At 50.8% G+C, this 27717-nt stretch overlaps 1 protein-coding gene across 18 annotated transcripts in view; it reads right to left on the bottom strand.

The window, feature by feature from the left end:
• PMFBP1 (polyamine modulated factor 1 binding protein 1) overlaps window positions 1–27717 on the bottom strand; it is a 360702-nt gene that overhangs the window by 119272 nt on the left and 213713 nt on the right. For 15 of the 18 annotated variants that reach the window (XR_012664618.1, XM_048816955.2, XM_075118503.1 and 12 more), the window contains 3 exons: window positions 3683–3760; window positions 1918–2001; window positions 1280–1426 (listed from right to left, as the gene is read on the bottom strand). Coding sequence is in view for 17 of the 18 variants with exons in the window: in XM_048816955.2 (XP_048672912.2) it covers window positions 1280–1426; window positions 1918–2001; window positions 3683–3760 (309 nt within the window). In the remaining variant the exon portion in view is untranslated. Of the gene's footprint in view, window positions 1–1279; window positions 1427–1917; window positions 2002–3682; window positions 3761–27077; window positions 27193–27717 lie in introns of all 18 variants that reach the window. The other 3 variants (XM_075118514.1, XM_075118515.1, XM_075118506.1) reach the window with 3 other exon arrangements.

Genomic DNA, 27717 nt, shown 5'->3' with positions numbered 1-27717 from the left:
GCAGCATGCATTTCCACCCACATTTCTGTACACACCCCCCCATGAACGACTTGACAGCAGGAGGAGCAATATCCCATTACACTCCTGTCCAGGGCCAGAGCAGCATCACAGCACCACCAAGCTACTTAAAATAAAACGAATTCCATTTTCTGCTAAAAACTCTGAAATGCTGCCATGTTCTGGATAATCCCTGCTGTGGTTAGCTCACTCTTGTCCAGCAAGCAGGGACCTGATCCTCTGGAGTTTAATCTTCTAGTATTTGGAGCGATTTCCTTATCAGTTTGTTACACAGGCAGACCAATTGCTCAGGCTTATGGGATGCTGAAAGAGAGCAGCACTGGGTCCAATGGTCAGGTTCAGCAAGCAGTCCTGCAGTACACAGTGGGACCAGCTGCAGACTTTCAGCACTGGCTACCATCACACCAGAGTCCACTTGCCATATTGATTCAAATGATGGCTGTGGTCAATATCCTTCACAGCTACTGGAACCTGGAAAGCCAGCAAGCGCGGAACTCTGCGGCGGAGGTGCCGGTGGAGGCTGCATGCCCTCCCCAGCTGGAGTCACACACTGCAGGAATAAGTTGCCTAAGCAAAGGGTTTGACTCCTGGAAGACTCTGAAGCACAGTGCCTGCTAACAGAGATCTGTAAGGGCAGGAAACCCAACGGATACAGGAAGGGGAGGAGAAATTGCTACAAGGGGACCCTGGGGCTACAAAGGAGCTAGGCACAAATACTGCCCAGCAGAGAGGCCGTTGCCAGGGTCTGCAGCAGCACTGGGAGAGTTTCATTATAAGGATGTGTATCTTCTGAAGCAAATTAAAGATTTCTATCTCAGGGAGCCAAGACCAATATATCTGAACAAGCCTCATCCTGGCTGACCACTTACCACTGTTACCACCCATTAGGACAGCTCCTTCCCAGGGGTGCAGTCCCCCTCCTGTCCTCCACAGGGCCACCCGATTCCTCACTCTGAGTGGATTTGACAGCAGAATGCAGGGATCAATACCTAGGACATCTGCTCAATTGCAGCCGCTACCCCTGGAGTCAGGGTTTGGGTAGAGTGCATGGCTGCAGCCAGCAATGCAGCAGTGTCTCTCCTTTGGTTCCCCATGCTCTCCCTTCCTCACTGGGAGCCTCCACTTTCAGATCTTCAGCCCTATCTCATCCTGCATCATTTGCACGAGAATAGAAGCATGTCACCACTGCTGGTTTAGGTTGCTAGTGCATTAAATAAAGTTACGAACCAGGCCTATAGAGCTGGAGTGGAGTCTTCCTTACCTGCCCCTGGGATTCCTCCTGTAGCCTGCCACTGGCCTCCAGGTCTTGTTTGAGCTGCTGGATCCGGCTGCATTTCTGCTCCAGTTCTGCCTGCCTCTCCGTCTGCTTGGTCTGCAATTCATAGATCCTCTGCTCTTGAGCATCCAGCTATTGACCCGCCCAGGGAAAGAAAGAAAAAATGGAAAAAAAAATCAATTAATACTAAACGGCTTAACAAAACCCTGAACAGCACAGGCCTGATGCTACTGGGGGTGGGGACTGAGGGGAGGAGAAACACCCCCCACTAGCTGCAAGAACCTGATGTTCTGGGGACAGGAAGCCAATATGGTAGGTGCGATTTGCTAGCACACCAGCCACAGTACTGACATGTCCAAGTCAGGGGAGGCAGGGAGCTGCAGACACTCCTCTGAGGGACACTTGCCCTCATCCCTTCTCAGGGGGAAGCTCTACGGAGCCTGAACAAGGGACAGAAATAGAAGGCAATCGCGCAAACACAAAGTTATTTAAATAAAACAAACAGCTCCCAGCGCTGGCTACGTGTTGCAGCTCCAGGCTGCTCTGCTGTGTGCTATGGAGTGCTGGGGCACCCTCCTCTGGCATTGTCTGCGCAGAGAAAAGAAAAAGGAGAGCCTTGGTACCTCGGCGGCCAGCCCATCCCTTTTGTCCTGCAGGAGCAGGAGCTGGCTTTGAAGAGTCCAGACTTTTGCATCTCGGCATTCCAGCTGGAAAGTGTTTACATGGAGAGGGAGAAAGGAAGAATCATGAATGCCAACCAGTGAGCAATTATCATGACAGGACTAAACACTGATCCCCAAAGCTAGCTGTGTGCAGGCCCCATCACCGACCGGCATCTCAGATGCTGGGGACTTTCTCTGGACAGGCCAGGTGGAAGTGGTGGCAGTAACTAATTCCTCTCTGCAATGGCCAGGAGTGACTTCTGTCGCTGGCAGAGCAGACAGCGACTGGGAGGCAACAGATTTTGCTGGCCACAGATCCTGAGAGTTTTTTTTAAACTCAGCATTGGGAAATCCTCTGCAGTGATTGGTCAGTAGCGTGGCAATATCCTGACATGACAGCTGGGGTTGGAACTACTTTTGTTCCTTGTCCCTTTCTACAGGTGATATCAACGCACCTCATTTATTGGGGTCTGGGGTGGCCCAGAGGAAGGCTTGTTTTAGGAGAAAATAGATTATCCTCCGTGATCTAGTAAGGCTAAACAAATAATGCACATAACTAAATATAGTAACAGCCTCCCAAGCACCAGGTCACATGAGAGGAGAGACATGGGGTTTAGAAAGGACGTGGTTGCATCATCCTCCCACTGGAAATTAGCCATGGATAGCTCCTGCCACAGCTTCTCCCACTCTCCTCTCTCCAGCAGGGAAGGATACAGAAAGCTTCAGCCTCACTAAGCTCACCCACTCAAAGGCTTCCCATAAAGAGAGGGCCCCAGGCATGATGCACTTACGCTCAACCACAGAAATCTCTTCCTAGAGCTAGTGAAGAACAAAGGCCTGGACAAGTCCATGAGCGCTGAAATGCCCAGGTCCCTGCACTCTTGCTTCTTGTCCAGAGCTCCCCCTGCGGAACTCAAAGCACTCTCCGGGTCCCTCACCGTGCTGTATGGCCCAGAGCGGCCTGTTGGACCCACAGCCCCTCCCCAGGTCCCCACTGCCCTGTATAGCCCAGAGCTCCCCTGCAGAGCCCACAGCACCTCAGGTCCCCATCATGCTGCATGGCCCAGAGCTCCCCCCGTGGGGCCCACTGCCCTGTACAGCCCAGAGCTCCCCGCCGTGGGGCCCACTGCCCTATATGGTCCAGAATTCCTCTGCAGAGCCCACAGTACCTCCTCAGGCCCCCAGTGCCCTGTATGGCCCAGAGCTCCACATGGCTGAACTCAAACAGAAGACAGTGGGGGACAAACAGCCACAACATGGGTCCCAGCCCAAAGAGCAGTGGTGGAAGGGGAACGTGGAAAGAGACACGCTTGTGTCTGCAACAGGAATCAGATTCTCTCCCCCAGATGTCAGGAGTCAGCCTCGGCTCACAGAGCTGTAACCAACAGCACTGCTAAGGAGGCTGCATGTCTGTGCTGCAAAGGCCTGCTTGTATCTGGAAGGGGTGCATCTGCAGAGGGGCTCCAGTTGCTGCCCTGAGCCCTCCGTGCAGATGCCCCACAAAGATGTGCCTAGCAGCTCAATCAGTTCCATACCTTGGCGTAGCTCTATAAAACTAACACCACCAGGCCAAGTAAGGGGCAGCACGCCAGGGCTTCCTGTGCCGCCAGGCTGAGAGATCAAGCCCTGGAGACTGGGGTTTATTGTTAAACAAGGCTGGTATCTGACCAGGGAGTGCAGCTCAGGCTGGTCTCTCTCGACACAATTAGTCTCCAGGGGCCTTTACCTCTGTTTTCAGGAGCTCAATGGTTTGGGAAGACGAGGGGAGACTTTCACAAGGATGGGATTCTGGAGCACTGCTAACCTAAAACACAACATCACGTAGGTTAACAGCAGGCACTGGCTGCCAAGCTGCCCAGACAGACAAACAAACAGCAGCAGTTGGCTCAACAAAGTACATTGTCCCAGTCACAGCCCAAGGATGAAGCACCGAGAACATGCTCTCAGCACTACACTCTGGCCAGCAGCGGGGGAGAGGTGGCAGCCCCTCCCCAGGGCCAGCCTTTTGGGATCTGACACATCACCCCCTTCGGAAACAGAGCCCAGTCATGCCTCCTGAACTGCGCAAAGCCCAGCAGCAGCTGTGGCCGCTGGAGCCAGCCTGTGAAAACTTCCACTCCAGGCTGCAGCCTTTTGGAGCACCCCATGCTGATGTCACTAGTTTCCTCATCCCCTGAGTGTCTGAAGGTTTCGGTTGCCCTTCAAGTGTTTACAGACTAAACAATATAGGACTGAAATATGAGTGACAAAAGGCCTCCAAGCTCCCATGTTGCAGACACCTCTGCCTGGTTGCCATAAGTGTCCCAAAAAGGAGAAATCTCTCCCATCTCCCCGCTTGTGCCAACCAAACTCTCCCAGAAGAAATGGCTGCCCTTCCCACCCCTGACTCCTACTGGGCTGAGGAATATCTCGCTCTCATCGGGCCCCTTCTCCCCCCTCCCCGCCCCAACAGGAATCTGGGACCCAGAAAAGGATGCCCTTCAACCTACTCACCCTACCATGGGGCAGCAAATCATAGACTAGCCAGCTCCCCCAGAACCCTGGCTGATTTCAGGAAGTGCCCTACCTAAAAGAAGGGGGTCTCCTGGCAGCCACACTCCCAGGCCCTGGCTGCTCAGAACTCTGGGATTTTTGTCTGGCTTAGCCAATGTCTGGCCTCACACAATGAGTTCACTAGTGATTCCTGCTGAACACACAGGCAGCCTGCACCCTCCCTTCCTGGCATGGCTGCAGATTAGTACACAAAGAGCAGAACTCAAAACTTTTTGCACTGTCCAGCAGACAACACGGTGGGGGAGATGCAAGCTGCAGAGGCATTGGCTATGGCGCTCCCTTTGTTCACCACTTCCACCCTCACCGTTATTACTGGCAACAACATGTGTGGTCAGTAGTACCTAGAAACCTGACCCAGGCCATTGTGCCAGGCACTGCACATACCCAGAGCAAAAAGAAAAGGAGGACTTGTGGCACCTTAGAGACTAACCAATTTATCTGAGCATAAGCTTTCGTGAGCTCACTTCATCGGATGCATACTGTGGAAAGTGTAAAAGATCTTTTTATACACACAAAGCATGAAAAAATACCTCCCCCCACCCCACTCTCCTGCTGGTAATAGCTTATCTAAATCAAGTTGGGCCATTGATTATCATACACATTGTAAGGAGAGTGATCACTTTAGATAAGCTATTACCAGCAGGAGAGTGGGGTGGGGGGAGGTATTTTTTCATGCTTTTTGTGTGTATATAATAAGATCTTCTACACTTTCCACAGTATGCATCCGATGAAGTGAGCTGTAGCTCACGAAAGCTTATGCTCAAATAAATTGGTTAGTCTCTAAGGTGCCACAAGTACTCCTTTTCTTTTTGCGAATACAGACTAACACGGCTGTTACTCTGATACCCAGAGCAGTGAGTTTGTGCCTTCTTCTGGCAGCCTCAGCCCCCTTTTGCCCCAGGGCACTATGTGCCAAACCTCCTCTCTTGAAAACCCACTTCAGGAAGCTCTCAAAGGCAAATCCATGTCAGTATTGTACCAGCTCTTCTCCAACTCTGCCACGCTTCCCGTTGCCTCCCCCAAGGTATTGCCAGTTAGCATTACCCTCTGGGGGCTCCCAGGGTATCCTGTCTGGGGCAGGCACTGTGCGTCTTTGTGCCTCATGCTGCCAGTGTGTTACAAACCGGCCCACGTGGCAGCCCACACTACCCTCTCCCCCACCAGGCCCACTCAGTCCCCTGCACAGCGGTTGAAGAGCTCTGGGGAAATCTAGCCAAATCCTATGAACATGTTGGAGACGGCCTTGAATGCACCCAATGGCTAAGATGCGTTTAATTAGTAACTATCTGACTAAATCTAGCTAGAATTCATATAGTAATTAAATGTTAATTGATTAATAAAAATATATTTACTGAAGACTGTCACCAAGTTGTCAACATTCAATAAATACATTCATAATTAATTTGAATATTATTAACATAAAACGATTTTAATATCTAAATTAAATCTGTAATGGAGCCACCATCATCATAATATCTTGCCTTCCGCAAAGCTGTAATGCTTTAGTGCAGCCTTATGCTACACACGCACAGCCCATTACAACTACAATGGGAAACAGCTGGAGTTGCACAGGTAAGCACTCAAAACCCAGCAAATGCTAAAACCCTAAATGGCTCCAGGGACACCACTGTGTTTGTGTAAATCTGGGATCGTGATCTACCAAGCACCTCTGTGAACAGCCAGAATCGGAGAGGACTTGCGAGATGGGGGTGCGATGTGGAAAAGACAGTTCCTGGGACAGATGCCAGGCTGTCAGGCCCCTAGAAACATAGAGGATTTCCTTTTATTTCGACTGTAACTAAGCCAAGGCTCCGCATCTAGATTATCTTGGGCTGAGTTTAGTACTAGATATGTTCTGCAAGCTAGTTCTTTAAATATGGTTTTCAGTCTTTTCTGAATCCTGAGACCAAATCCAGCCAGTGGGGTGACTTGTGCAGAGTGCCTCAAAGAGAGAAACTGCCCCTAGAAGGGAGGGGGTTCTGACATCTCACCCTAGTCAGAGGCCTTGATCAGAAGGGCATGGAAGAGGGGACCCTCTCTCAGACCATTTGTTGCACACAAGGAAGTGGTTCTGACAAACACAAGGCAGGTGGCTATCAGCCAAACAGCAGTGGTTCTCAACCTTTCCAGACGACTCTACTCCTTTCAGGAGTCAGATTTGTCTTGCATACCCCCAGTTTCACCTCACTTAAAAATTGCTTGCCTACAAAATCAGGCATAAAAATACAAAAGTGTCACAGCCACTAGTACTGAAAAACGGCTGACTTTCTCATTTTTACTAGATAGTTATGAAATAAATCCACTGGAATATAAATATTGTACTTACATTTCCTTGTGATACTGAGCCTGTTTTTCACTTGTGAGCCTTGTCTGAAGCCCAGGCCCTGCTGCCCGGGGCTGAAGCATTTAACTCAGCTTTGCAGGGGGCTCCGGGCAACTGCTCTGCTTGCCATCTCCTAATGCCAGCCCGCCATTTGTGACCTCCCTAAACCCATCCCATGACCACCCGTGGGGCTGCGTACCCCAGGCTGAGAAACACTGATCTAGATGAGTGGAGTACTCCCTGGAAGACCGCTGAGTATACCCAGAGGTACATGTACCCCTGGTTGAGAACCACTGCCATAGAGGACACACGGGGTTAGCGGGTGCAGGCACCAGCCTCATCATGCATCCAGCAAACTCAGGCATGGTCCACCAGCCTGTGGCTTTGAACCTACTCTGTCCTTTCTTGCATGTCACAGGCCTAACGAACATCCTGCAGTTTTCTGGAGGCTTGGCCAAATCACAGGGCCAAATACCAGCCATGATTAGAGGCCTAGAGAGACTTCCGTAAGGCAAGAGAATGAACAGACTGGAGTTTTTACCCAAGGTGAAGAGGAATAGGAAAGGGGATATATTCGAGGGATACATAATAAAGAAGGCTGTAGAGGAAGTAGCACATACACCTCTCTCATAAGACTAGGACAAGGGGACAGTCCACAACACTCAAAGGAATCAGACTGAACACTGAAAAAAGAATTACTTATGGACACAACACAAATGACCTGTGAAACTCACCCCCACATGATATCATTGAGGCCAAGAGCCTAGCAGGACTCTAAAAAGGAGAGGACATCTGGATGGATGATGGGACTAGCCGCAGTCACATTAAAGAGTTAAACTGCGCTGGGACTCCTGCTTCAGGGCATCTGAAGGAACATGGAGATGGAGCATCTCCCTCAGCAGGACCCACCATCTAGTGTTCACACACAGGACTGTCTTGTGCCTTGAGCTCCTGTTTTACAGTCCGAGGCTCTTTCATCCTAATGAACTGCACTGCGGAGTGAAGGGTTCAGCCATTCTCAGACCAAGTCTCCTCTGAGGGTTAAGGGAGCCTGCATGGGAGAGGACTAGCTGCCTTTTGTGGCCTACAGGGTGGAGTTTGGTAACAGAAAGTACAGCACAGATAAACTATTCTGGGCAGGCGGGGTGCATTTCAACTACAGCTCCAAAGAAGCCTCATGGAGGTCAGGTTAGGGTGCACCAGCCAGGGGCATTGAACTTTATCTCCCAGACTTTCCCTGCTGTGCACGTCCTACTCCCTTGGCATGTGGAATAATCCACCTGTGGCCTCACACGTGGATTGTGCAAGGGGAAGTGGGGTTACCATAGCAGCTCTCCCTTACCAGAGTCTGTCACAGGGGGCCACAGGGCAGGGGGCTGCAGGTACCATTTTGGTCAGAGTTAGACTAAAGAGTGCATCCTGCAGCACTGCCAGCCTGGGACAGTCTGCCCCTCTCCTGCCAGCCAGAGACCTGAACAGCCACATGTTGCCCACCTTCCCCTCTTCCCCTCAGAAACAGGAGTCCATTTGCTTGCTGCAGGAGAGTCAGCGACGTGTTTAGGGCGAACATTCCCCCCACTCCCCTTCCTCTCTCGTTTAAGTGGAATCAATTGTGCCATTTCTGCTTTGCTTTTCAAAAGCAATTACTTTCATGTCATTTCTATAGACATTCACAGAGAGCGAGCGAGCGAGGGCTTGATTATCCATCCCCACCCTCGTCCTGTGGCTTCCGCAGCAGCGAAGTATTAAATTCAATGAGGTGTCTATGGGGCTGCAATGGTTTCAGGTCAGAGATGCTATGGAAAGCTGTATGCTGCTGTATATGTAAATGGATATATTAAAACCACTGATGTCAACTTGCAACCCTCATCTCCTCTGCTCTCGGGTGATCAAAGCTGATTGCTGAGGCAATTACTGCAAAGGGAAGGAAAATCACGGCCTCCTGCTCATCCCTGAGCTGCTGGAGTTTAATTGCTTAGTGTAGCTGAAGCTGCAGCTCCATCTCCCTTGTGCGTGCGCACACACACACACACACACACACACACACACACACACGTGCAAGCATTTCACACAAGGAAATACACACAGGAATGCTCAGTTTTGGTGAAGCAAGGACAATGAGAAGCACCCCAAACACACGGAGACCACAACATGAAAAATAACCATGTTTTAAAATGAATAAGCCACTACAGCAGGCAAGCAACCAGAGCAGCAATGCAGGGGGGAAACCATAGCTGCAAAACACAAGCTCACAGCAGCAGCCTCTCTCATGCTCTACCCCTTGGATCCAGAGTCACCGGAACACAGAGCCCTTTCATTAACGGTAGAAAATTAGGCCTCCCAAAACCATGTGAAGTAGGTCAGAGTCACTACCGAAGGAGAAGCGTGAGGCACGGCCAGTGTCCTACCCCCGTGAGTCCTGACTCCCAGCCCTGCTATCGAAGCACTAGATCACATTTACACTTGCTTCAGCAAAGGGTGCAGCTCAGTCAGTGCTGAGGACAGTTTAACGGCAAGCAGAGGGCACAGACCATGTTCAGCACCACTGCAGAAAGTGTGGGTAGAGCGGAGCCATGCAGCTGCAGCAGTGTGTCCACCCAGTGTCAAAAATGGGAAGCTTTCCGAAGGTCTGTCTACACTGCAGTGCGAGGTGTGACTGCGGCACGGGCAGACAGGCCTGAGCTAGCTGTGACTTAGGCAGCTTGAATGGCAGAAGCAGGGGCTGCGTAAACCTATCCAGGACCCTGGCTGTGTGCTTGTGTAACCCATGCCTGCTTGCAGGGGCGGCCGGATTGTATAGCTTTTGATGGTGCCCATCCCCCCCCACCTGCCGAAGGCTCTGGGAAGGGGTTTGGGTGCAGGAGGGATGCGGGGTGCAAGCTCGAGGAGGGAGTTTGGGTGCGGGAGGGGTGAGGGGTCAGGGTCTGGGATGGCGTTTGGGTGCAGGAGGGGGTGCGAGAGGGGCTGTGGGGTGCAGGCTCTGGGAGGGAATTTGGGTGCGGGTTCTGGTCTGGGGCAGGGGGTGCTTGGGGTGCAGGAGAGGGTGAGGGGTGCAGTGCTTACCTCGGGTGGCTCCCTAAAGTGACTGGCACACCCCTCTGGTAGCGGCTCCTAGACGGGGGGAGGGGAGGGGAGTCTCTGCGGGTGGCTGCCCGTAGGCACTGCCCCTGCAGCACCCATTGGCCACAGTTCCTGGCCAATGGGAGCTGCGGAGTCGGTGCTCTGGGTGGGGGCAGCGCGCAGAGACGCTCTCACCTCCCCTGGGGCCACTGGGATGTGCTGACCGCTTCTGGAAGCAGCATGGAGTGAGGCTGGGCAGCTCACTCCGCTGTGCTGCCGGTGGAGGCCGGGGGCCCCTGGGCCCTTTTAAATTGGCCGTGGGCGGCAGGTGGGGCCGGGGAGAGACCCGGCCCCGAACATTGGTGGAGCTGGGCACCCAGGCCCTGAATATTCCTGGAGCACAGGCACCATGGGCCCGTATAACTCGCCGCCCCTGCCTGCTTGGAGTGGCCCTGTCCCCCTCTAGTGGCCCCTAGACTATCTAGAGATTGGAGAGTCTGCTACAGCCTTGGCTAAGAGACCTGTGGCTTTTAGCTCATGCAGTAGAGGCTCATATACTAAGCTTCAGCGGTCCCAGGTTCGATCCTGCCCGCCACCAACCAGGGTCTGCTGGCGTTATGCTTGAATGGCTAGGCCATGCTGCCATGGCTTCAAAGCTACTGTTATTTGAGCTCGCTAGATCAAAGTTAGCTCGAGTATGTCTGTACATGCTGCACTCACACCCCTGACTGCAGTGTAGACGTACCGAGTGCCGACCAGGCCTTAGGGCTTGTCTACAGTGTGGACTGCAGGGGTGTGAACTGCAGAAACCACAAAGTGGTGTGCTCTCCCTGCCCCACGTGGACACTACTGGTGTGAAATAAAAGGCACCTAGTTTGCACTAATATAGTCCTAGCGCATGCCAGCAGCGGGTTCGTGGGACACTGTGGTGCACGCTGCAGGTCACGCCACGAGAGTCCACTCTGTGGCGCCATAGAGGGTTAGTCTAAGCGCTTGTCCACCCAGGGCAGGTAGTGCCCAGGGAGCGAGGGGTGGACTCAAAGCAAGCAGGCTCCCCCGCGGTCACTCCCGGGGGCACCCACACAGCGCGCAAGCGGTGCCCCCGGGGGATTAGCCTCGTACGTGGCCAACGTTCACTCAGCGACTGTGCAGCAAGGCCCTGTGCGCAGCAAGAGTCCACGCAGGGAACTACGGCGGAGCAGTGCGTGTGCGCCAGCTGCCGCTGGCTTCTCCCTAAGCCCCTGGAACCCACTTCACACGCCGTCAGTTCAACTACATACAGCAGGTATAGGGTTAAAACCGAGGACAAGAATCCAGCGCCCAGTTCAACTATGCACACAGACACGGTACGCACACAGTGGCTGGTGCATGCGCATGTGCACACGCAGGCTGACCGCTGAACACGCACACGCACACGCACGCAGGCTGACCGCTGAACACGCACACGCACACGCACGCACACACGCGCACACACACACACACGCAGGCTGACCGCTGAACACACACGCACACGCACACACACACGCGCACACACACACACACGCAGGCTGACCGCTGAACACGCACACACACACACACGCAGGCTGACCGCTGAACACGCACACGCACACACATGCAGGCTGACCGCTGAACACACACACGCACACGCACACACACACACGCAGGCTGACCGCTGAACACGCACACGCACACACACAAACGCAGGCTGACCGCTGAACACACACACGCACACACACACAGGCTGACCGCTGAACACACAAACACGCACACACACACACACACACGCAGGCTGACCGCTGAACACACATGCACACGCACACACACACACACGCAGGCTGACCGCTGAACACGCACACGCACACGCACACACGCAGGCTGACCGCTGAACACACACACGCACACGCACACACACACATGCAGGCTGACCGCTGAACACACACTCACGCACACACACACACACACACAGGCTGACCGCTGAACACACACACACACGCAGGCTGACCGCTGAACACACACACACACACGCACACACACACACACGCAGGCTGACCGCTGAACACGCACACGCACACACACAAACGCAGGCTGACCGCTGAACACACACACGCACACGCACACACACACGCAGGCTGACCGCTGAACACACACACGCACACGCACACACACACAGGCTGACCGCTGAACACACACACACGCACACACACACACACACAGGCTGACCGCTGAACACACACACACGCACACACACACACACGCAGGCTGACCGCTGAACACACATGCACACGCACACACACACGCGCACACACACAGGCTGACCGCTGAACACGCACACGCACACGCACACACACACACACGCAGGCTGACCGCTGAACACACACGCACACACACACACGCAGGCTGACCGCTGAACACACACACGCACACACACACACACACACAGGCTGACCGCTGAACACGCACGCACACACACACACACACACACACACACACACACAGGCTGACCGCTGAACACACATACACGCACACACACACGCAGGCTGACTGCTGAACACACACACACACACGCACAGGCTGACCGCTGAACACCCACACACACCCACACACACGCGCAGGCTGACTGCTGAACACCCCCCCCCACACACACACACGCGCAGGCTGACCGCTGAACACGCACGCACACACACACACACACACACACACACACACAGGCTGACCGCTGAACACACACACACACACACACACACGCAGGCTGACTGCTGAACACACACACACACACGCACAGGCTGACCGCTGAACACCCACACACACCCACACACACGCGCAGGCTGACTGCTGAACACCCCCCCCCCCCACACACACACGCGCAGGCTGACCGCTGCACACACACACACACACACACAGGCTGACTGCTGAACACACACACACACGCAGGCTGACTGCTGAACACCCACCCACCCACACACACACACACGCAGGCTGACCGCTGAACACCACACACGCACACACACACACACGCAGGCTGACTGCTGAACACACACACACACACACATGCAGGCTGACCGCTGAACACACACACACACACACAAACAAACAGACACAGAGGCTGACTGCTGAACACACACACACACACAGGCTGACTGCTGAACACACACACACACAGACGCGCGCAGGCTGACTGCAGAGTATGAATTCCTGATTTCTAGTTCTCTGTTACACAGGAATGTATCTAATTTCTGCATGTTGATGCACTAAGCCTTGGAGAGCACTGTATCCTAAAATCCATGTGATATCCGTGTGCATTGGTTATCGAGGAGGAGTGAGCTCTGCACTGCATGTTTACACATGGTCTGAGGAGGAGCTACCTGGTACATACTAACCAAAGGTCTATGACCAAAGTGATGTGTTAAGGTCATTAAATCAGAGAGAAAAGACACCAAAGACCCTACCTTTGTGGGTGTGGGAAGAATATGACTTTGGAAGGACGTCATTCCAAAGACAATCAACTGCCGTGTGTGGATGAAGGACTTTTGGGAGAACAAAAGATATCTGAGCTATACAAACTGGGCCAGTTCTAGTATTCCGGAGTCTGGTCTCAGACTATGCCATGCTGAAATGCTAATGTAAACTGGCCCTTGGGAAGAGTCTGTAAGATTGTAGCTACACTCACATTTTCTTTAATATCTTCTGCTGCTGCATGGTGCGGATGTTTTACCACAGCGACATCTAACTCCGCTCAGAGAAGGTCACAATGTCAGCATGGTAAAAATGCTTGTGTCCCATCTACACCAGCACTGCTGCTGATGGAGATAATGCAAAAGTGGGGAGTTACAGAATTGAGCCCCTTTAAGGCCTTGTCCACATGAGGAAGTTGCACTGATTTAATTTGGTTTTTACTTATAGTGGAGCAAACCCTGTGTGGATCCAGTCTGAAATAAGAGTGCCCACATAGGGGTCTGTACCAGTTTAACTAAAATGATTTAAAAATCCGATTTAACTTAAAGTGGTGCAACTTTCTCATGTAGACGTGGTTAATAAAGGACTTGAGCTCAGACCTGGATGTGAGCCTCACGTGACAAACTGGGAGGAACACACAGTTGTACATGTGCGCACACACTTTCGTCTACACTGAGAAAAGGAATGGTGTCCGAGAATGTGATAGCAAACGCATTTCCAAACACTCCTTAGTGCCATCTACAGACTGATGGACATGGAGCCGCTGTAGAATAATTTACTAATCCTGTATGTTGGCCTGCTTATTGGGATGTTTGCTGTATGAATATATTGGGTTAAATTAACAGGACTCTTGGGAAACAAGCAGAAAGGCAACACAATGGCTCCAAATAAGATCCCCGTCAGCAAACACACAAAGGCTGTTAATGGGAAAGCCACTCCCCCTGAGCCAACCAGACTGGCTTGGGCAAAGAGGGCCAACAGCTGGGAATGGAGAAGAACAAACAGCTTTGGCTGACGAAGAAGTGACACTCTCTCTAGGGCGCAGTAGCTGTTGGGGAACCGTTCAGATAGAGATTGGCACCCACTGGGCGTCTGAAGAAACTTGGCCCGCTGGGCCTGCCAGCACAGGATGGCAATAACCCTTCTGATGAGATAGACAGGCGTGCAGACTGTTTTTAAATCCTCCTCTCTAAATGCTTTGTTCCTACTGCTAAAATAATCCATGCTGTGGTTTAAGCAGGCTGGCTGGTCCCTGTCGCCCCACTGCTCCCAGACTCCCGAAGGGAAGGACTGCAGGTGTCAGACCTAAGTCAGACATGGTGGATAAGCCTGGTGGATTCACTGGATGCGTGCAAGAATGGCATGATTCCACCCCAGCAGATATAAAGGCCCGAGGCCTGACACTGGAGGAGGCATATACAGAGAGACGGTGGGAGGGTAAGCGGGGGCAGAGATGTGGCTTGCCCTGTACCATACAAACAATGGCATCAATATTTATAAGAGGCGTGACCTGGATATGTTCAGCCCTAGGGTTGGGGGGCGCCCTCATTTTCCCAAGGTAGACACATGCACAGAATCTAAAGGGTTATAGTTTCGATGGTGGGGATCAAACCAAAGGGCTTTCTGCATCGTGAGGCAATTCCTTCTGAGACGGAGCGTAGGGCCAGGGAGCCTGATGCTTCTGTCAGTTACTTGGGGGTTCATCGCAGTAACTCCTGGATGAGAATGAAGCTGCACTCGTGGGAGGCAAATCAGGCCCTACGAATTTATGTTCTGCTTCATTCTGTGATTTTCTCCAATACATTTTGCTCTATTTCAATGCCTGCACTGAGCTGAGTGACTGTCAGTGAGGACAGGCCCTGCCAGGAGCCTGGCGCAGAAGGAAAATGCACTTGGAGTAGAGATGATGGGCAGAGCAGAGGGGAAGGAGTCACAACCCCTTCCTCAAAAGCTACTCCACAGAAGCTGGTTATGGAGAGGGGAGATGCTCCAGCTGCCCCGGTCATGTATCAGAAGCCAGCAGTCAAGCCCCAGCACTGAGTATTTGCAAAATAATAAATGGGGGATCTTTTTGTTTCCCTGCTGGCTTTGAGCCACAGCCAGGAGAGCTGGAATGGCCTTTTCCTTGCTGGTTAGGGCTGAGATTCTGCCACTGCCACGTGACTCTAGCTGGTGTGAGGCTCCCTCTAAAGCCCTGGGGCTGGCACCCCTGGAGGACCATGCCCTTCTTTAGTGGCAGACATGCACAGAGCCCTCCCTGCTGCACTGGATGGGTTTGCCAGGCTCCTGCCACGCCTCCTGCTGGAGCTGGATTTGCAGTGGAATGATGTGATTCTCTTTTACAAGCTGCCTGCTCTTTTCATTTAGCTCAGAGCCCCTCCCCCACTGCTGCTGCTGGTTTTATTCAATTCAGCACTTGAGGGAACTGCAGATGAAACGGCTGAATCTAAATGGCCAGTGACAGAGCTATTCCCTGCCTGACCTGCCCAGCCAGAGTCCTTGTGCACACGGCCGCTCATGCAGCCCCGTGTCACTGGAGCAGCACTAGCATGCACACCAAGAAGATCCCAAAGGCCTCATTATTTGCTTCTCACAGCAGCCCCCACTTGCACAGCCAGGTAAATGAGCGGCAGGTGTGTGCCTGAATGGGGGAGCGTGCCAGCGGAGAGGTTCTGCCAAGGAGGGGGTATGGACATCCCTCTGGAGCAGCACAAGGTGCGACAGCCCCTTGCCTGCCTGTGTTACAGAGAGACAAGTAGGGCCCTGATTCTGCTCATAGGAGCATGCCTGACACCCCTGACAAGTGCGGAGGCGAGGCGGGGGAGGTCATCTCTGTTACTGGACCAAGTGCTGCTGGCGAGATAGAATCATAGAATCATAGAATATCAGGGTTGGAAGGGACCCCTGAAGGTCATCTAGTCCAACCCCCTGCTCGAAGCAGGACCAATTCCCAGTTAAATCATCCCAGCCAGGGCTTTGTCAAGCCTGACCTTAAAAACCTCTAAGGAAGGAGATTCTACCACCTCCCTAGGTAACGCATTCCAGTGTTTCACCACCCTCTTAGTGAAAAAGTTTTTCCTAATATCCAATCTAAACCTCCCCCACTGCAACTTGAGACCATTACTCCTCGTTCTGTCATCTGCTACCATTGAGAACAGTCTAGAGCCATCCTCTTTGGAACCCCCTTTCAGGTAGTTGAAAGCAGCTATCAAATCCCCCCTCATTCTTCTCTTCTGCAGGCTAAACAATCCCAGCTCCCTCAGCCTCTCCTCATAAGTCATGTGTTCTATACCCCTAATCATTTTTGTTGCCCTTCGCTGGACTCTCTCCAATTTATCCACATCCTTCTTGAAGTGTGGGGCCCAAAACTGGACACAGTACTCCAGATGAGGCCTCACCAATGTCGAATAGAGGGGAACGATCACGTCCCTCGATCTGCTCGCTATGCCCCTACTTATACTTACAAATGCCATTGGCCTTCTTGGCAACAAGGGCACACTGCTGACTCATATCCAGCTTCTCGTCCACTGTCACCCCTAGGTCCTTTTCCGCAGAACTGCTGCCTAGCCATTCGATCCCTAGTCTGTAGCTGTGCATTGGGTTCTTCCATCCTAAGTGCAGGACCCTGCACTTATCCTTATTGAACCTCATCAGATTTCTTTTGGCCCAATCCTCCAATTTGTCTAGGTCCTTCTGTATCCTATCCCTCCCCTCCAGCGTATCTACCACTCCTCCCAGTTTAGTATCATCCGCAAATTTGCTGAGAGTGCAATCCACACCATCCTCCAGATCATTTATGAAGATATTGAACAAAACCGGCCCCAGGACCGACCCTTGGGGCACTCCACTTGATACCGGCTGCCAACTAGACACGGAGCCATTGATCACTACCCGTTGAGCCCGACAATCTAGCCAGCTTTCTACCCACCTTATAGTGCATTCATCAGCCCATACTTCCTTAACTTGCTGACAAGAATACTGTGGGAGACCGTGTCAAAAGCTTTGCTAAAGTCAAGAAACAATACATCCACTGCTTTCCCTTCATCCACAGAACCAGTAGTCTCATCATAAAAGGCGATTAGATTAGTCAGGCATGACCTTCCCTTGGTGAATCCATGCTGGCTGTTCCTGATCACCTTCCTCTCATGCAAGTGCTTCAGGATTGATTCTTTGAGGACCTGCTCCATGATTTTTCCAGGGACTGAGGTGAGGCTGACTGGCCTGTAGTTCCCAGGATCCTCCTTCTTCCCTTTTTTAAAGATTGGCACTACATTAGCCTTTTTCCAGTCATCCGGGACTTCCCCGGTTCGCCACGAGTTTTCAAAGATAATGGCCAATGGCTCTGCAATCACAGCCGCCAATTCCTTCAGCACTCTCGGATGCAACTCGTCCGGCCCCATGGACTTGTGCACATCCAGCTTTTCTAAATAGTCCCTAACCACCTCTATCTCTATCTAGATATTCCCTCCCCCCGTCGTCTCTCTAATATCCTGGGTCTGGCACTGCATACACAGCACTGGAGCGTGCACAGAGCACAGCCCCTCCCAACCCCCAGCACACAACAATTCACAGTCAAATGTGCGGGCACAACAAGGGTCTCCCCCAGTGTTGGGCACAATTGGCAAAGCTGAAAATCCAGCCCACGTCGTGGGTGGTGGAGGGGTGGGGCAGAGCACCACTGCACTCCTCCCACCTCCTGGGCAGTGAGGGGCAGGGAAGGTTCCCACTGGCTCCATTCCCTGGCAAGGCACAAGACAAGGCTCTTCTATGTACTCAAGCCCTTCCCGAGGAGCAAATCCTGCCCCCTCATCGGTGCTTGCAGGGCTCTGCGACAGAAGCAAGGGGGGGGGGTGGCATTTCCAATCCACTTTGCACTTGTGCTGTTTTTAAACCTATCAATGCACTGAGAGCATGGGGGAAGGGCAGATTTTCAGAACCAGCAGGAAGCTGATGTGCTTCTTTGCCATGCACCTGTCACACCAAGGAGATGGCACATGCACAAACCCCATGGGCAGGGAACTAAACAGGGTACTCCAGACTGAGCGGCTGTCAGCTTTCCTTTCCCCACTCAGATCCACACTTTGTCCCCTTTGGGGTCAGAGTCTGGAAATTACACACTGGGACCTGGCTGTCACCTGAAGTGCCAGGCAACTTCTGAGAGTAGAAAACCACTGCCATAAAGAGAAAGGGGAGCTTTGCAAATTCTAATGGTCTCCTGCTACTGTCACCGAAGAGTAATGATTTGGATGCTGGGCTGCACAGACAAATAATGTTGTGTGACTGCACCCCCAGCCTGGCTTCCCCCAGATTTCATTCCCACCCTCTGCAGGAAAGAGTGACTCAGGGTGGGGAGGGGGTGCTGGAGTCAAGTTCTTTGTTAGGGAAAATGTGCAAGCCCCTGTTTCCATTTGAATGGCATTTCATTCTGTCCAGTTCAATGTTTGCGGATTGGTTCTGCCATCTGGAAAAGCTTTGATTAAACCTCCTAATTTTCAGCTAAGCTTTTCCTTTCTGTAAGGCAAGCCCTTGACCTGAGAACATAGCAAAGTGGTCGAAAGGAATAACAAGGCAAGGAGAAGGGAGGTGCAGGGGCTGGGAGACAGAGGAATTAACTAGAGAAGACACCGTGCAGTTGTCTGGCAGCTGCCCTGCCAACTATTTACCAACCTTAGAGCTCTGACTCCTCAAAAGATCTCCGAGCCTCCTCCAGTGCCTGCCCACCTGTCTGTCACCAGGCTGCGGGCCAGGCCCAGAGGCCACAGCTACTCAACATTTGTTTGGAGGGCCCTGCCCTGAATCAGCTCCTTGGTACCAGAGTCCAGCTAGGGTTGGCAAAGCAGGAGCTTCTATTTCCTTACAGGAGAGATTTTAAGACCCTGAAGTATAGTGTGTGTTACACCCAGCCTGTAAGGATCACAACAGATTCCACCACCGTCCTTCTAATCTCATGAATGTGCTGAACAGCAGCAATGACTTAATCCAGATTTATATCATATGACCAGGAGCAGAACCTGTCTTCTAGAGGGACAGTGACCCCAGACCCCAGCTACTGCCCACTGATGGCATCAGTGTAGCTTCCTTAACTATATACACTCACAGCTACATCTTGCATTATGCGGGCTCTAGAGTGAAGCTCCTCTAACTGCTCTGTAGTACAGCTCAGCTCTCCACTCACTCACCTCGAAAAAAAATTATACAGATCTTCCAGGAATCAAAACACAGAACTGCTGATCAGCAGTCACTCCCGCTGTAAAGTCAATGGGTTTTTCTCCCTCCAGAAATGGGCTAAAGATGGACAACTTACAAACATGCACTCAGTTATTGAAGGCTTCACATTAGACCAAAGAAGCTGAGATCCCCTTGCATCACACAAACTGCCAATAAATCAAATTCTAGCTGGTGCTGAAGCCAGAAGGGTGCAATGCCCAGTGGCTGAAGAGGGCTGGGGCAACCCAGAGGTGTAGTGAAGTGGTACGCAGGTGATTTGGTAGCTGGGAGGTCAATGGGTACTAGAGGCAATCCGAGGTAACAATCAGATTTCTCGCAGGGGTTGGTAGCCATGAGATCCAATCCAAGAGGCCACGTTGGCCTGATAGATAGGTGAGGTCGGATGAGGAGTGTAATCTGCAATGGCCTATTGCTGAGACTGCTTCTTCTTCCTGCTGGGGTCTTCATATAGGCCAAGTATCCAATGGGAATGCTGCCTGTCCAGCCAATCAGGGGCTTGGCTGTTGTGGAGCTGTAGATTCTTCGCCCGAAGGCTGCTGGTCAGGGGTCATGGTTCAGCATTACCTCTGTGGCACGAAGGCTAGGGACCCCACAGGCCTAGGTTGGACAGTGGTGTCCTGACACAGTGGCTAGGAAGTGAGCCTGGGAACAGTCAAGGGAAGGCCTGAGCATTAGATTTGAAATGATTGCATGAATGTTGCCCTGGGAGCAGGAGAAACATCTCCTGGGGGAGCTCTGTAAGGGAAATTACTCACCTTATTGTGACTGCAGTTCTTCCAGATGCGTGGTCCCTGTGTGTATTCTACTGCGAGAACACACATGCTCCAGGTGTCCGAGATGTGAGAATTCTTGAAAGCTGTGTCCATTGGTCCACACCTGCACCCCTGCTCTCCTTGTGCTCCGCACCCAGGGCATAAGGGTTGGGGCAGACTGGCCACCTCTCCAGTTCCTTCTCTACCATGAAGCTTGTCCTGATTTGAAGCAGAGGGGAAGGAGCATGGGGTGTGAAACACAGATAGGGACCACACATCTCAAAGAACTTCACTGCTTCTTTTACTGTGTTGTTTAGCCGTTGCACTTCTTTTGGTTCTCTATGTTTTTATGTCGGCAGCAAGGGTTTTGAGCCCTGTTGTGACAGAGTGCTAGACAACACCTGAGCCAGCACTCTGGTCACTGCGGCTCCAATTAAACACTGCAGAACAGACCTGGTTAAGCAGAGCTGGGCCTAACTGGTGGGTGGAGGAGAGCTGAAAGGCTAGTTAAGCCATTTGGCAGAGGCTACAAAGAGACATAAGAAGGACGCAGAAGGAAGAAAGCAGGCAGTGAGAAGGAGAGAGAGATTGCTCCTCCTCACCTGCCGCAGGAGCGGAGGACTGCCTAGGACCACTGGAGCAGAGCTGTGTACTGTACAAGTGTGGTGGGATCCCACGTTGTAAATCAGCTGCACAGGGTGCTTTACCAGCAATCAGGTCTGAGCGGTTTGTAGACTGAAGCAGAGGCAGGAGTGAGTGGGTTCTCCATATTTTGTCCCAAAAGTTCAGGAACTTTAGAGAAATTCAGGAAATCATATTTGGTGAGAAGGGCATGATAGCTTGAGATTCTACACGGAAGGCTGGCAGATGTAAACACCTTCTTTCCCTTAGATCTACATGCCCGGACTCCTTACCTACAGGGATGGCCCTTGGATGTTGTCTTGTTCAGGGTGGCTGAACAAGAACTCTGTTCCCTTAGCCCAGACAAAATATTGCTTTTCTGTCCTTGAGGGTAGGGGCATAGGTAGCCAGCATTTGCCATACAGCCCTTGCCAGTTCTAGTATGGCTTCATTTAATGGGAGAGGGACCCAACGGGATTCTGTAGGCTGTAGGATAGCCAGGAGCTTATGTGGAGATCTCTGGACCTGCTCTAAGGAAATCTGGAGTTCTGCTGCCACTCTGTAACATCTCTTGAAATTGGCTATGATCATCTGGGAGAGATGGTGAGGCTGGAGCAACCTCCTCATTGGATGATGAGAGTGATAATTCCTTTTGGTACTGATAGTACCAGTGGGTCCGGCTCATCTTGCTCCTCTTCCATGGGCTCACAGGGAGGTTCTGGTTGACCCCTTGAAGAAGGGGGGTGGGTAAGACTCTGTTGGATTGCATAGATTCCAAGTACTGTGCAAGTCCCCAGTAGGGCCAGTCTGAGAGTTCAAAAGCAGGTTGCAATGGTCCCCAAGGTGTGGGGTACCACCAGTCCCAAGGAGGGTCTGCATGTTTGCATGGCCTAGCCTGGTTCCAGGAGACTCCTGATCCCCTGTCTGGGCTGCTCTCTCTAGGTGGAGGTGAAGCTGGTTCCACCAGTATGTCTGACTAGCCCAGTAATGAAAAAGTCCCATATGGCTCTATCGGCAGTGCTGCTGGTTCTGCAGAGGGGACATCACGGTTAGTGGACGGGATGGGCGACAGACTTCTCTCAGGCGTTTCAATTCTCACTGGTATTAGAATCTCCCTGTGAGTATCAGTTCTGCTCTACCTCCAGAACAGGGTAAGTCATCCGCCCCTTCAGACGTCGCATGCTGCCACAGTAGGTGTAGACGGCGGCTCCTTATGGGGCTGTGACCGTACTGTCAGCGCATGTGCCTCTGATCTGGTGGTTTCCCAGCAGTTCCTGGTCCTCAGGTCCCAGAGTTTCATTTTAGTTGGTACCACAGGCAGCAAAGTTGATACCGAGGCTAATACAGAAGAAGCCTCGCTCCTGTGTGCTTTCTGATCATGTCCATAAGGCTTGGGGGGCCTAAGTCCTTGTGGCTTAGGCATGAAGGCTCACCTAATCTGGACTGGGTCTGGGAGGGATCCCTCCTCTTAGAGGGTCTAGAGGGGATTGGCTTTTATGTTTGTGAGAGCGCCCTTTACTCTCATGAGAGGGCCCAGATGAAGGGTCTTTCCCTCTGCTCCTTTTCCTTCTGAAGTCCAGCATAGTATGAGGTGGCATGCACCTTGATGTAGAAGGGGGTCTCTCTGATGTAGAAGGGGGTCTCTCTGGCCTGGGTCTGACTGGGGCTTCACTGGGCGCTCCATAGGGTGCTTCTGAAGCTGGAGTTCTTACATCTGTCAGATTTGGCTGGGAGAAGAGCAGCAGATTCCATACTTAGCAAAGATATGAGCTTCTTCAAGGCAGTAGAGGCAGTGCTGGTGGTCATCACTGACTGAGAAAGAGCGGAGTCAGGAGATGCAGTTTTTGAAGCCCTGTATCCAGGGCACAATTTAAGTCCTGTGCTGGGAGGGTTTCCAGGGGTGGGGATTCTAACACTAATTTGGGAACTATCAAAACACTAATTAACAACAAAGAAGAATAAAATATAACTGAATATTTGTGGGAAGAGGAGAAAGGATCAGCTCCAGACACTGGAGGTTCCGACTCAGGCCATACTATGCTGAGAAGGAACTGGGGAGGTGGTCAGTCTGCCCCACCCCTTATAGCCTCAGTGAGGAGCATGAGAAGAGTACACGTGGACCAGCGGACAAGACTAACCAATTGCAAGAACTCTCCGTCTCAGGCACATGGAGCAGATACTACCCACAATGGAATACGCACAGGGATCAGCACTCAAAACGGCCCTGCCTAGAATTGGCAGCCTCTGCACAAGACTATATGTTACGAGCAATGCAGTGGCCATAACCTTAGAAGCGACATGTTTGCTCTAGGGCTGTCAAGAGTTTAAAAAACGTAATCGCGATTAATTGCACTGTTAAACAATAATGGAATACCATTTATTTAAATATTTTGGCTGTTTTTTACATTTTCAGATATATTGATTTCATTACAGCACACAATACAAAGTGTACAGTGCTCACTTTATATTATTTTTATTACAAATATTTGCACTGTAAAAACAAAAGAAATAGTATTTTTCAATTCACCTCATACAAGTACTGTAGTGCAATCTCTTTACCATGAAAGTGCAACTTACAAATGTAGAATTCAATAAGGATAAGTGCAGGGTCCTGCACTTAGGATGGAAGAACCCAATGCACAGCTACAGACTAGGGACCAAATGGCTAGGCAGCAGTTCTGCGGAAAAGGACCTAGGGGTGACAGTGGACGAGAAGCTGGATATGAGTCAGCAGTGTGCCCTTGTTGCCAAGAAGGCCAATGGCATTTTGGTATGTATAAGTAGGGGCATAGCGAGCAGATCGAGGGACATGATCGTTCCCCTCTATTCGACATTGGTGAGGCCTCATCTGGAGTACTGTGTCCAGTTTTGGGCCCCACACTTCAAGAAGGATGTGGATAAATTGGAGAGAGTCCAGCGAAGGGCAACAAAAATGATTAGGGGTCTGGAACACATGAGTTATGAGGAGAGGCTGAGGGAGCTGGGATTGTTTAGCCTGCAGAAGAGAAGAATGAGGGGGGATTTGATAGCTGCTTTCAACTACCTGAAAGGGGGTTCCAAAGAGGATGGCTCTAGACTGTTCTCAATGGTAGCAGATGACAGAACGAGGAGTAATGGTCTCAAGTTGCAGTGGGGGAGGTTTAGATTGGATATTAGGAAAAACTTTTTCACTATGAGGGTGGTGAAACACTGGAATGCGTTACCTAGGGAGGTGGTAGAATCTCCTTCCTTAGAGGTTTTTAAGGTCAGGCTTGTCAAAGCCCTGGCTGGGATGATTTAACTGGGAATTGGTCCTGCTTCGAGCAGGGGGTTGGACTAGATGACCTTCTGGGGTCCCTTCCAACCCTGATATTCTATGATTCTAATTATGGCAAAAAAAATTACTGCGTTCAAAAATAAACAAATGTAAAACTTTACAGCATACAAGTCCACTCAGTCCTACTTCTTGCTTAGCCAATCGCTCAGACAAGTTTGTTTACATTTGCAGGAGATAAAGCTGTCCACTTCTTGTTTACAATGTCACCTGAAAGTGAGAACAGATGTTTGCAAGGCACTTTTGTAGCCAGCATTGCAAGGTATTTATGTGCCAGATTTCGTAAACATTCGTACGCCCCTTCATGCTTCGGCCACCATTCCAGAGGACATGCTTCCACGCTGATGGTGCTCATTAAAAAAATAGTGCGTTAACTAAATTTGTGACTGAGCTTCTTGGGGGGAGAATTGTATGTCCCTGGCTCTGTTTCACCCGCATTCTGCCATATATTTCATGTTACAGCAGTCTCGGATGATGACCCAGCACATGTTCGTTTTAAGAACACTTTGACTGCAGATTTCACAAAATGCAAAGAAGGTACCAATGTGAGATTTCTAAACATAGCTACAGCACTCGACCCAAGGTTTAACAATCTGAAGTGCCTTCCAAACTGTGAGAGGGACGAGGTGTGGAGCATGCTTTCAGAAGTCTTAAAAGAGCAACGCTCCAATGTGGAAACTATAGAACCCGAACCACCAAAAAAGAAAATCAACTTTCTGGTGGTGGCATCTGTCAAGGCTGAATCCCCACTCTGGCACTTTGAGTGCAGAAGATGGGGGCCCGCAAGGATTCTAAACAGTAATACTGGCCACTCCAGGCTTGTATTAAACTCCCAAGGTTCCAGCTTCTCTCTGACCTTGGCTTGGTAAAGGCTGCCACTGCACAGATGCAAAAAACCCCCCTTGAACCCAGGAAGGAACACTTGGGAATTCCTCCCTGTGGGGTACCCTCAAACCCTTTCACCCCCCGCCCCCCTCCGGAGAAGAGCTGAGAAAGAAAACAAAGGAAATCAGCTGTTGCCACCAGCTAATCAAACAGCATCTGCACAAACCTCTTAGGACATCAAAAATCCAATCCTGGTCTTAAAAAAGGTAAATTTTATTAAAAACAAAAAGGAAGAAAATACATCTGGAATTTAGGCTTTTGCTAGATTTTTAAAAAGAGCAATTCCAAAAATGAAGCACCCAAACTAGCTTTCTTGGGGGTTCAGCTTAAAGGTTACAAGCATACAAAAGCATCTGGGGTTAGCACAGAGGAGATTCACAAGCCAAAATAAAGAAATAAATCTGATCGCGTTTACCTAAACATTCCCTATCCAAATGATTCCCTCTAGGTATGGAAGATAATTTTTCATATCTGGTTCAATCTTATGTAGCATTCCTGCTTACAGCATGGCTGCTCCGTGTCCCTGCAGCCCAGAGAGAACAGACAAAGGGAAAGTTTCTTTCCCAATTTTAAAAAGTTCTCCCTTCCCATTGGCTCTTTTGGTCAGGTGCACCCTTTTTTCTTCTTTACCTGGGGGACTTTTTAAAGGTGAAGCAAGTAGAGAACAGCTACCAGGAGGGATTTTACAGCTAACTGGCTGGCTGGGTGTCCATCAAAGGGAGTTACCTCACCCCCCCACTTTATTTATCACAGCATCTGACTCAGATGATGAAAATGAACATGCTTTAGTCCACGCTGCTTTGGATCATTATCAAGCAGAATCCATCATCAGCATGGATGCATGTCCCCTGGAATGGTGGTTGCAGCATTAAGGGACATATGAATCTTTAGTGCATCTTTAGCGATTTTATTTGACCAAGCTTTGGAGCTACACAGAGCTCTTCTTCAGCCTCAGACCTGTAGAAGCTCCTTGTAGCTCGAAAGCGCATCCATCTCACCAACAGACGCTATTACCTTGCCCACCTTGTCTCTCCAACAACAGATCTGTGATGTACAGACAATCACAAACATAGTTAAGCCGACAGCTCTAGTAACCAGATGCCAGGGGCTCCCCCATTTCCCTCTTTCAATTTTCTGATTTTCCCCCAATTCAACAGGGATCTTCCCATTGATAACTAGAACATTTCCTAAAATTTTGGATTTGCGTAGCTTTGGCGTTCAAAAGGAATCATTTTCCAGATAGACAAGCAGAGAAATGCTGTCAAGTTGATGTCAGTCCAAGAGAAATGTTTCTAGTCTGTTGGTTGTGAGGAAACCTATAACAATGTGGGCTGAATATAAACTGAGATAGTTTCCTTTTTTGGGGTTTGCAGACAGCTGGAAACCATAGCTTCAAGAGATATGAATTGCCTCATTAATATCACTGGTTTGTTCACTTTGAAACCTAATGACAACTTTATTTCAGTATTGATGCTTTCACGAGAAACAGCAATCTAGTGTGCTTATTCCACACAACCCCAACCATCCCATCTCCAAACCATTGCCACATCTTCCTAGATATCCAAAACCCAACGGACCTAACCTGCTCCTTATTCCCACTTTCTCCCCCGGATAAATCTGTATAATGAACATCTATTCAATATAAAATCAACGGCAAGCTGAAAACATGATGAGAACAAAATGAAATGAATATAAAAATTGGCACTGCAAGGACCGTTGAACAAAGCCAGTCACCATGAATAATATATAGCTTTGAATATCTGCAGAAAGGAGAGAGAGGATCAGCTCCAGACACTGGACTCGGGCCATGCGGCACTAAGAAGGAACGGAAGAGGCAGTCAGTCTGCCCACAAAGATAGGGCCTCCATCAGATCACTCCAAACATGGACTGGTCTATAAACTACTAATTGTCAGCCTGGGTGGGGCCTGGTACCTTTGGCTCAGTGGACATTTCGTGGCTAACGTGCATGTCCGGAGTTCCATGGAAGTCCCAGAGCACACATGGCACATGCTTTGTAAGCTTTCTTTTCCAGGAGTGATGGGGCTCCCTAAAATCATAGAATATCAGAGTTGGAAGGGACCTCAGGAGGTCATCTAGTCCAACCCCCTGCTCAAAGCAGGACCAATCCTCAATTTTTGCCTCAGATCCCTAAATGGCCCCCTCAAGGATTGAACTCACAACCCTGGGTTTAGCAGGCCAATGCTCAAACCACTGAGCTATCCCTCCCCCCAAACCAGTGCTCCAGGTGAGGCATGAACTCACAACCTCAGCATTATAAGTACTGTGCGCTAACCAATTGCTTGAGCTTAGGGTTGGGAGCTGTGAACTCCTGAGGTCTAGTTCCACGCCATTGACCTTGATACTTCAAACATGTAACCATGTACCACAATATTATTAGCTCCTTTGTACAAATGAAGAAATGCAGGCTCAGAGAGGATGAGTGACTTGTTCAGGGTCATATAACAATTCAGTACCACCCCAAGCCTAATCCATTACCCTGCATGGTCTCCCACGAAAATCCTTTCACCTGTCTCTCCCCGTTGTGCCTGTCTAGTAAGACTTCTGGGTTGGG

Source organism: Caretta caretta, chromosome 12 (genome assembly GCF_965140235.1).
Source record: "Caretta caretta isolate rCarCar2 chromosome 12, rCarCar1.hap1, whole genome shotgun sequence".
Lineage (NCBI taxonomy): Eukaryota > Metazoa > Chordata > Testudines > Cheloniidae > Caretta > Caretta caretta.
Note: the sequence above shows the minus strand (reverse complement) of the source record. Positions and strands in the feature narration are given on the sequence as shown.